This window comes from Otolemur garnettii, unplaced genomic scaffold (assembly GCF_000181295.1).
Source record: "Otolemur garnettii isolate 467f Iridium unplaced genomic scaffold, OtoGar3 scaffold00003, whole genome shotgun sequence".
NCBI classification, from domain to species: Eukaryota; Metazoa; Chordata; class Mammalia; order Primates; family Galagidae; genus Otolemur; species Otolemur garnettii.
This window is the reverse complement of record NW_003852398.1, coordinates 38,081,573-38,092,389: the sequence shown is the minus strand read 5'-3', so window position 1 is coordinate 38,092,389 and position 10,817 is coordinate 38,081,573. Positions and strand designations below refer to the sequence as shown.

At 37.0% G+C, this 10,817-nt stretch overlaps 1 protein-coding gene across 1 annotated transcript in view; it reads right to left on the bottom strand.

Moving 5' to 3' along the window:
* The window catches only part of FAM13B (family with sequence similarity 13 member B), a 97,818-nt gene that overhangs the window by 17,439 nt on the left and 69,562 nt on the right, over window positions 1-10,817 (bottom strand). The window contains exons 11-16 of the mRNA XM_023514687.1: window positions 9,960-10,024; window positions 7,724-7,772; window positions 6,576-6,723; window positions 3,487-3,552; window positions 1,854-2,064; window positions 542-671 (exon numbers count right to left, since the gene is read on the bottom strand). Coding sequence (XP_023370455.1) covers window positions 542-671; window positions 1,854-2,064; window positions 3,487-3,552; window positions 6,576-6,723; window positions 7,724-7,772; window positions 9,960-10,024 — 669 coding nt within the window. The remainder of the gene's footprint in view (window positions 1-541; window positions 672-1,853; window positions 2,065-3,486; window positions 3,553-6,575; window positions 6,724-7,723; window positions 7,773-9,959; window positions 10,025-10,817) is intronic.

The window sequence follows — 10,817 nt, the reverse complement described above, 5'->3', positions numbered from 1 at the left end:
CTCCCAAGTAGCTGGGACTACAGGCGCCCGCCACAACGCCTGGCCATTTTTTGGTTGCAGCCGTCATTGTTGTTTGGCGGGCCCGGGCTGGGGATTCGAATCCGCCACCTTAGGTGTATGTGGCTGGCACCTTAGCCGCTTGAGCCACAGGCGCCGAGCCACATGTTCAAACTATTAAGCCATCTGCCCCTCATTCCCTGTCTCCTTCACACACTCTCTCCTCTTTTGGTACTTGTGGTTTTTGATGGAGCAGGAACAGCAGCAACGTGATTTGTCAATGTAAATTATTTGCTTTAAAAATTCTAATTGCTGTTTTCCTAATGGAAATATAAACATGCCATGGTGCGATGGCAAAAATACTGGCCTGGAAATCGTAAGGCTAAGGATCTACATAACCTCAGGTGTATATGATCATCATGTCCCCGGGCATCTCAAGATCTATTCTTTCTCTCAGGATAGAGCTAAACTAATGCTCTTAAAAGATTCTTTTTCCATTTCTAATATTAGACCCAGCTCACTTGGGGTAATGCTACAAACTTACCTTGCTATTTCTTTCCCTTTCAAACTGTTCCTCAAATTGTCTGATTTTTTTCTGAAGTTTCTTGACCACTTGATAAGGTGTTCTATCTTCTCTTTTTTCATCTTTTGAACTAAAGGATGATCTTCGGATCCTGAATTAAAACAAAAAGGCCCACAATGTATATTAAATTTTTAAGTGCCAACACCATATTTCTTATTGCCCTGACATAACACTATTACCAATAAATATATGTTTAAAGTGAAATTAAGTCACTAACACTAAAGGACAATTAGTAAAAAGAAACACAGCATGAGGCCGGGGTCACAGTGGCTGATGCCTGTAATCCTAGTACTCTGGGAGATGGAGGCAGACAGACTGAGCTCATGAGTTAAAAAGCAACCTGAGCAAGAGCAAGACCTCATGTCTAAAAATAGCTGGGCGTTGTAGCAGGTACCTATAGTCTCAGCTACTCAGGAGGCTGAGGCAAGAGAATTGCTTAAGCCCAGTAATTTGAGGTTCCTGTGAACTGTGATGCCATAGCACTCTACCAAGGGTGACAAAGTGAGACTCTATCTCAAAAAATAAAAAGAAAGAAATGCAATGTGCTACACATCACAAAATTAGTTAACATAAGGGGTGATGAAAGCAATTTAGAACAATTTAAAACTTATTTGGACGGTGCTCCTGTCGCACAATCCGTTAGTACATGGCACTGATATCATAAGGCAGAAAAGAAACAACAATATCTAGCAGCTCAGAGCTCTTTTAAGAATTCAAACTGTATGGCTCAACGCCCACAGCTCAGTGGTTAGGGGGCCAGACACCTACACGGGAGCTGGCAGGTTTGAACCCTGCCCAGGCCTGCTAAATGACAACACCAAAAAAAGCAGCCAGGTGTTGTGGCAGGCGCCTGTAGTCCCAGCTACTTGGGAGGTTGAGGCAAGAGAATCACTTGAGTTCATGAGTTGAAGGCTGCTGTGAGCTAAGATACCACAGCACTCTACTGAGGCCAACATAGTGAAACTGTCTCCAAAAAAAGAATTCAAACTGTATAGGAAAGTTTTTGATATTCAGAACAGGTTTTGATTAAAAACACCCCTTGCTTGCTACTTTGCTTTCAGAGTTCTGTGTTTTAGTCATAAATGAATACATGAGGAAATATCTGTTTGAGAGCAAACCTCAAAAACACCTACTGAACTCAAAATTTAATATCCGGGCCAGAAAAAAAAACTTATAAAAATGTGCTCATGAATAGGTATGGAAGACCAAATCTCTCAGAGGATCTGGGTACATAATAGGAATCACCTTTCATAAACACACAAAAATTATATACCTAGCAAAAGAAAGTGCTTTAGAGGAAGAATCCAACTTTTCTGGATCATGTAGGAAACGCTGGCTTTGCCCAAAATCCAAACTGCGGTGTGATAATACTGGAGGACAGTCCTCTTCCAGGGGGTGATGATTCATTCTTCCAGCTTGTGGAGACAACTGAGCTTCTCCAGACTCAGAGTCCTCTTGCCAAGACTTAAAAGCAGGAAATGGCTCTGTAAAACAGACACAAATAATAGTACCATGGGTCTCTTGAGTCCATGTAGAGAAAAAGTCACAAAATATTAGCTACATATTTTTTAAGGCATATAGTTATTTACAGTGGTTCATATAACACTGTATATATTTTTTAAAAAATAAGATACTAGAATCTTCACAAAATCTAATACAGTTTATAATTACTGAAACTTCATTTTTAAGCCCAGAGTTCTATTTTCACATAAGGAGTTATACCTTAAATTTCTGAACCTTGTGGCAAGAAAGGACACTGTCAAGCTCTTTAAAACGTAATTGTAAAAAATTATTTAATGCTAACTTTTCTAAAGATGTTATATTAAAAAATGTTATTTAAGAAGGGAAAACTTAATTCAGAAAGAACAAATACTCAACAGTCCTTAGTTAAAATTTTAAAGCAAAATGATGCCAGGTGTATGAACTGTCCTTCACTATTAATTAGCTATGTTAAGGAGATGTGGAAGCTCTCTTCCACGCTACACAAAACACTCACCAAATGAAGCTCTTTGACTTCTTACCTAGAATTTTAACATTTCAAAAAAAAGGAGCTAACTCATCTGACAGAACCTGGTCTCTAACATTAAACTGTAATGGCTATCTCTGGTACAGAATTCCTGTGCATAATATATATTTTAGTAATTAAATGCCTAACAATATTATCAAGACAAAATGTAATAGCACTAGACCATAAGTATATTTTATTAGTATTACCCTGTATGCTCTCAAATGAAACCATGTTAATATAGTTGAAGTCTTTGTACATACAAGGTTTGATTACATACAGAATTCATATAAATCATACACATGATCCACAAATATACCCCAAATACAAAATTGACTTTAAGAATCACTGGAATGCAGAAGGGAAAAAGAAAACATTTCCCATCTAAACATTAGTTTTTTATAACTAAAATTTAAGATTTTGATGCTATAGCTATTAACAATAGTAAAAATGAATGCAAAGATGGCTTGACAGTGTCAGAATTCATAAGTGTTTTCTTTTTCTTCACACAATAGCTAAGATTGCTGCTTTAGTAATTTAGTTTAACTTTTTTCATTAGCATTTTAAAGCATTTCTTTTTTTCAAAACGTAATTTAGTTATTACTGAAGCCCCAATCAACCTGACAATTAAAATTAAAATTCCATAATAAACCCAGTAATAATAAAGTGATTTCAGAGCAACCCTTGTACCTGTGTCCCAGCAAATAACTGGCAATAAATATATTATGAGAACTCTCCTATTTTAAGATAAGAAAGAAGAAAAACAATTTTTTTCTGGGTATCATTTTTAACCCAGAACAGTTTTCCTAAGATAGGGGGACAGCAGGAGAAGGGCCAATAATAAAAAGACAAAGTGAACCATAAAAAGGAAAAAAACTAAACTATGGTGAACCATACTTACCCTCCCCATCTCTCTGCAGATGCATTGTTTTGAAATCAATGAGGGGAAAAGTGATAGGGCATGACGCTAATAAAATGGAAAAAATGGCAAAAAATACTAAAGTGAACACACAGCACAGTCAGAACAAACCATACACATAACACAAAGCCAAAGATACCAAAACATTTCCCTAAAACCAGTTAGGCATTCTGCTCAAAAATTTTATTCAAAGAAATTACTACTAATCAAACTTTAACAAACACAAACATATATTTCCATTTCAGCAAGCAATGCAAACAAAACAAAACCAAAAACCCCCAAAAAAACACAAAGTAGTGCTATTGTATTAAAACTCAAATGTAAAACAAAAAAAATGGAAACTCTTATGGCACTGTTTGAAACCTTTCAGTGTAATTGATTTGAAATGGAAAAAAAAATCTCAGTTTTGTTCTTTGAAATTATCCTCTATTCCAGAGTTAGCAGGAGAGAATATGAAAGAAAGATGGTATCCACTTCCATTAGAAGCCAAAACTTTTTGAACAGGTACTACAAATTCATACTGATGATAATGGTCATGTGCTATCCGCTTGCTAACTACATTTTGCTGACTGTTCTTTAAGCAAAAGAAAAAACCTCCACACACTTAGAAAATAGTGAGGTGGGCCGAACAAAGTGTATCTGATTCCAAAGTAGTCATCATCTAAAGTAATTTGGTTTCCTAAGGAAAAGATTTTTATTTAGAACATCGTAACTCCTAATTGTGGAAAAATCAATGCTCATATTGGTGGCAAAGTTGGAATGAATAACATGGTCTACTAACAGCCACTCGGCCAAGCACATGCACAGTTCATGACTGGGAAGTTCACTGAGCTGTCTCTGTTAGCTTTCTGAAAGTCATCGGCCCTTATTCCTGGAACTGGAAGAGCCAGCAAGAAGCCCACATGGATGGTGTTAAGCCAGGTGGATAATGGGGCAGCACAGGCACTGAAAATCAGGGATCACCTCCTTTCCTATATGTAACAACAAGCTGTAAGGGTTGGATTCTGACAGGGGTAAAAACCAGTCCAGTATCAGGTTCCCTTTGGGGGAGCCTCCAGAAAACTGAAACTGGAGAGATAATGTCCGGTCTCCTCAGACAATGAAAACAATTGTTCTTCTATGCTTAAAGTTTAAGATCAGGACCTCCCAGGCCAAAGATCATAAAGGGCTATCGGAATCTAAGAGGAAAACACAAAAGTGCTTTATCAGAATTGCAGCTGCTTCTTTCAGAGTCTCCTTTCTCACCCAGGTCCCAAAGGATGTTCTGTTGACCACCACTCCTCAGTGACTATGCCACAATAAATAACTAAAAAGGATATTTGATATTCACTGCCACCAGTGTGCTAGCATATGTTCTAACTCTAGGGAGCATCTTTATAAATTGCATATGTCCTAAAAAACATAAAGCAAAGCAAATCTAAGACAACTTCAGTTTAATTTAGCCCAGGTATAAAATATGTAATATGCCACTGGGTTTACCAAACATCTAGAACTAAAAAGGGTTTGGGGTAGCTGGCAAAAAAGACCGACACAGACAATGACTTAATTGAGGCTCTTAAAAAAAAAAAAAAAACAGCCTAAACTGTAGGGAAAAAAAAGGTACACTGCAACTGTGATCAGAGGAATAGACTTAATAGTGCCAAAGGAGTCCATCGGCCCGGCATGGCGATTCCTTTTGTTACTGCTAATGTCATCAGATAACTAGTAATAGTCCTATTATTAATTATGTCATCAGATAACTCGCCAAAGGTGAGGCAATCCAGGGATCTTCATCCAAATGAATGAATATGTACTCTGCTTATGATTCCTGAGTTGTCTCTCTCTTTACCAAGGAAGTTGTATAATCCTCCTGGATTCAAATTTGTTGCTTGCTTCCCCACCTCCTCCAACACAATTTGAAAATTTACAAACCTGAAAGACCTTTACAGTGAATAACCACACACCATCACCTAGATTCTATCATTAACATTTTGCTATACTTGCTTTATAACATTTATCTGCCCAATTAACCACCTTATTTTTATCCATGAATGTCAGAATAAAACTACAGATATGGGTATATTTCTCCATAAACACTCCAACACGCAAATTAACAGCTAAAGTTCAATATCTGTCTACAGTTTCTAATTCTCTTTATGCCAAAAAATATTTTATATATTATGAAACATAAAAATCTTAAGTGTACATTTGCTGAGTTTTGAGAAATGCATATACCCATGTTGCCTGCCTATTAAATTTAAACTCCCCTTTGTGCAAATTTTTAGGGTCCTTTCACATAACTTCATAACATAATACAGAGGTATAGTATATAATATTTGAAGTACCCTTGAAGATAATTCATTTTTTTGTTTTTTGAAAACTAGTCTCTTGTGATTTTTTTTTAAAAATAGTCTTGTTCTGTTGCTAGAGCACAGTGGAATTATCATAGCTCACTACAACCTCAAACTCTGAAGCTAAAGTGATCCTCCTGCCTCAGCCTCCTGAGTAACTAGGACAATAGGTGTGTGACACCAAGCCTGTCCAATTTTTCTATTTTTTGGTAGCCTGTCACTATGGTGCTCAGGCTGGTCTCGAACACTCCTGGCCTCAAGCGATCCTCCTGCCTCAGCCTCTCAAAATGCTAGGACTACAGGCATAAGCCATCATGCCTGACCAAAGACAATTGTTTAAAAGTTATTCCTGATAATGCTAAGGATAAGGTAACTATATGGACCCCTATTTAAACTTGTGAGATGCCTAAGCCCTCCCTCAGCTTTCAAAGACTTAGAGATAGCGCTTGGTTTAACCATTAACAAAAGCCTATCTTGGGTGATTTTATTTTTTTTAATCAGTTCTAACATCCATTTTCAAAGCTAATAATCAGTTAAGAACCCCTATTTCATACGAATGATGTTGCCCCATAATCTCATTAGTGTTATTTTAATAAAAACACTCACTCATCTTATATGAAAGGAAAAACAGAAGATAAAGATTAATATAGTTGTCCAGAAAAGGGTAATAGTCTTATTACTAAGCATAATTTCAGTTACAAATAACATTATCAGGGAAATAATGTGCATGGATAAAATTACCTTCCCATTTATCACCACCAGAAACATTCTTCAGGTCTAAATGTGGAATTTGGACACATACTGCTTCCCCTTGAACACCAACACTTTGATCTCCTGGCACTTCTGAATCGGTGTTGGCATTCAAATCACATATCTTGCTACTAGAATCCTGTATTTTAAAATAAAAAATACATTTCACAATCCTGGAAGCTTTTCACACCCATCTTAAAGACACCAGGACATATTCATGTATAGATTTCATTGTCTTTTGGGGGGGGGGCACAGGGAGATAGTCTTGCTCTATCGCTCCTGATAAGAGTTCAGTGGCATCATCATAGCTCACTGCAACCTCAAACTCCTAGGCTCAAGCAATCTTCCTGCCTAAGCCTCCACAGTAGCTGAGACTGAAGGTGCACACCATGATGCCCAGCTAATTTTTGTATTTTTAGTGGAGATAGGGTCTCACTCTTACTCAGGGAGGTCTCGACTCATGAGCTCAAGGAATCCTCCCAGGGTGCTAGAATCACAGGCAAGCACCACCATGCCCAGCCATCCCTACTATGTTCATTATTCTACCGTGTCTATACAACCAAATGTGTCACTCCTACTATCCAAACTATTTCAACTACAAACAAGCAGTTTTATGTTATGTCTTACTACTTAGAGACATAGTTTGGACCCCAAATTCAGGGAAGTGTTTTCTTGTAACCAAAAGCAGCTAGTTATGCTGCTGCTTAACTGTAAAATATTGGTTATCAGTATTTATATTTAAATACTAGCCAACCCAAGAGTTTAAAACCAGATATAATAATTGACAGATTAAATGTAAACAAAATTTTTTTGAAATGGGGTCTCACACTCTGTTGCCCAGGATAGAGCACAATAGTGTGATCATAGTTTACTGCAACCTCACACTCCTCAGCTCAAGAGATCCTCCCACCTTAGTCTCCCAAATGGCTGGGACTACAGGTACATGCCACCGGGTCTGGCTAACCTTTTTTATCTTTTGTAAAGACTGGGTCTCGGTTTTGCTCAGGCTAATCTTAAACTCCTAAACTCAGGCAATCCTCCTGCCTTGCCTTCCCACAGTGCTAGAATTATAGGTGTGAGTCACCACACCTGACCCCCAGTGAACTTTTTAAGAAACGTAAGATAAAAATAGTTCTTACCAGAATCAAGTGTGACAACTTATCACTGTCAAATAACAAATATTCTTTCCTAAAAATAAAGTTGTTAATATATTAAAGAATGAAAAAGATTATTATCACTGCATATTTCTTACCTAGATTACTCTCTTCTTCAAAATAGCATTTACAATAAAGAGAAAATGATAACTGGACAAATGCCTTATTCTTTGGAGCCCTGCATCTGAAAATCAGACTATACCGAAAGATCCACAGAATCATCTGAAGATTAAAAAAAAAAAGGAATATTTCCCAGAGCCTCTCCCAATCCCCGCCCAAAACCTTTACAAATAAAAATTAAAATCCATACTAAGTAGAAACCACAAAGGATGAATATATAATGGAAAAGCTTTTGCGAAATAAATGTTGTAACCAAATAGCTTTATTCTCTTCATTCTGAGACATTTTTCTTTTAAAAAAGATTTTTTACATGCTATAACATTTATTTTAAATCTGACTATATTCTATCACAAGGTTATTATTTGCAATCAAAGAAGGTTACTACTTCTTAATCTTTCCCTCCTCAATATATAGCAGTAACATATTGAAAGGAAATTTTTAAAAATTTCATTTCACATTTTATTTCCCAGAAAAACTAACCCCTATTTAGAACAAGTGTTAAAACAAGCTGTCACAAATGATCTATACCTATTTTACTAGTCAAAAGCACACCTGCTATTATATATGGCTATCAATATACCTCCTAGGGTAAAGTTCTTTTCCGCAAAGACATCATGGAAATTTACAATGACACATGCCGATGCCACTTCTACCAGCTATAATAGTGTACATTCCAAAGACAGGCTTTGATCTAGATATGACAAGTCATCTCCTCATGTACATAATTACCTTATTCTTACTGAGCATGAGAAATGAACTAAAGTCCCCTACAAGCCCAAAGACATTCCTTTGCTTAGAGTAGGAGCAAATGGTAGGGTGAGTAAATCCTACCCTAGCAGACTAAAAGGTCTAATCACTTAATTTGAAAAATATGAGTGTTAAACATGCAAAATGTAATCCACCTAACCAAGGTACTCTTTGGATCTAAAAATAAGTTTTCTAACCTATACACAAACTGAAGAGGAAAGAGCTTTTCCAAAAAGATTGAGTCCTCACTAAATGGATCCTTATTGTTCTTATTGTTCAAATCCAGATGTTATCATTTGGGGGATGCCTGTTAATGCTGTTAATCTTTTATCTTCAGCCCACAGCTCCAAACTAGCTGGGCTGGAAGAAGATCATTCCTGCCTCCTGAAGGGAAGCATAAGGAACTGCTGTTAAGCAGAAAATCTGTGAACCTTCAAAATATGGGGATGCTCCAGAGACATGGCTCCAAAAAATTTGCTTACCCTTAAACAACAGGTTTCCTACACATGATTAAAAGAAACAATAAAATTAACACAGGTTTACCTTGGCCAATGAGCTATCAGCAAACTGGTAAGGGTGTTTGGAAATCTCTCAATATTTAAGATCTAGCCTGTAAATTCATTACTGATTTGTTTTCAGTATATCAAATCATCTCTCCTAAGAAAATAATAAAATATTTCTTGGCAACAGCTTAAAAAATGATGCAAAGGATAACAAGACCCAAACCATACTCTGATTTAAAACATTCTAGAAAGCTTCTAGTCAAAGAGACTCTCTCTTTTTAAAGAATACCCACTGCTTAGGACTGTACTGGAACACACCAAGGATGAGTTCAAAGGGGAACAGAAACATCCTATACATATTTGTTGAAGGAAATACATTATAATCTTTCATGTGGTTATTCACAGTTCCAAGACTATGAATAACTCACTGACAGATATACTCAGAATATCAATAAATCCGATTGTTCTACCAATCACCGAAAAGTTTTAGGTGTATCCAAGAAGGCTGTATTCTTTCCTCTGAATATTTTCCAAGTTATGTCTCTCTGAACCTGTACAACTCTGAATATTTGAGGATATTTAATATGTAAGACTACCATTAAAAACAAGGTATCTTTTCTTTTTTTTTTTTGTAGTTTTTGGCCAGGGCTGGGTTTGAACCTGCCACCTCCAGCATATGGAGCCAGCACCCTACTCCTTTGACCCACAGGCACCACCCAACAAGGTATCTTTTTTAAAAAGATAATCTAAACTGTATGTTTATAATGGATATTAATCTAAAATATTAGGTCCCAATCTGTGAAGTGCTCCAATTAATGATTTATTAATTAGCAACAAAAGAAAATGCTTACCTCTCAAGACAGCCATCTTCAGTATCACCATGGTCACTGCATGGCTCTAACAGTATACCTACGGACTGACAAAAAGAACACCATCACTGTATTAATGGAACTCCTAGCACTCATATGTGAGAGGAAGTTGTCGATATAAATCAGAATATTAAAGATTAGTCAAAACCCCTCTATCATGTATAATATAGGCTGGGCTATCAGAACTGTCATCTCTTTTTACATAGAGTAATTTATCCTTCCCTCAAAACTTGACTCCAATAAAGTATAACAGGGATCATGCATTTCTCTCTACCCTATTAAGCAATAGGTATCACCACTACTATCTTTTCTTTCTTTCCTTAGAACATTCTCCTTCGTAAATTTACAGAATTCTGATCCTGCTTACCAAGCTTGCTGCTTGTTGTTTTTCCTCAGCCACAAACTAAAGTTAGTGACTTCCTAGCAGGTAAAAGAAGAGTCAGGGAAGAATTACCAGACCTCTTTATTAAGTATATTTGAAATAACAACTATTTTCCATACAGTAGGCCCCATGAGACTCTGTCTCAGAGACAAATAAAGGAGAGTCCCCCATTTTCTAGTGGCTTAGTGACACCATCTATTCCTCCCAAATGAAAAACCTAGCAAGCCCTACACAAATGCCCTGGGCATTACTACAAAACATAGCAACTTTTTGGTGTTACTGATGATCATCTCTGAAATCAACAAAAGGGGCTCGGTGCCTGTGGCTCAAGTGGCTAAGGCGCCAGCCATGTACACCCAAGGTGGCGGGTTCAAGGCCCGCCAAACAACAATGACAGCCGCAACCATTAAAAAAAAAAAAAACATACAAGCCCAAAGACATTCCTTTGCTTAGAGTAG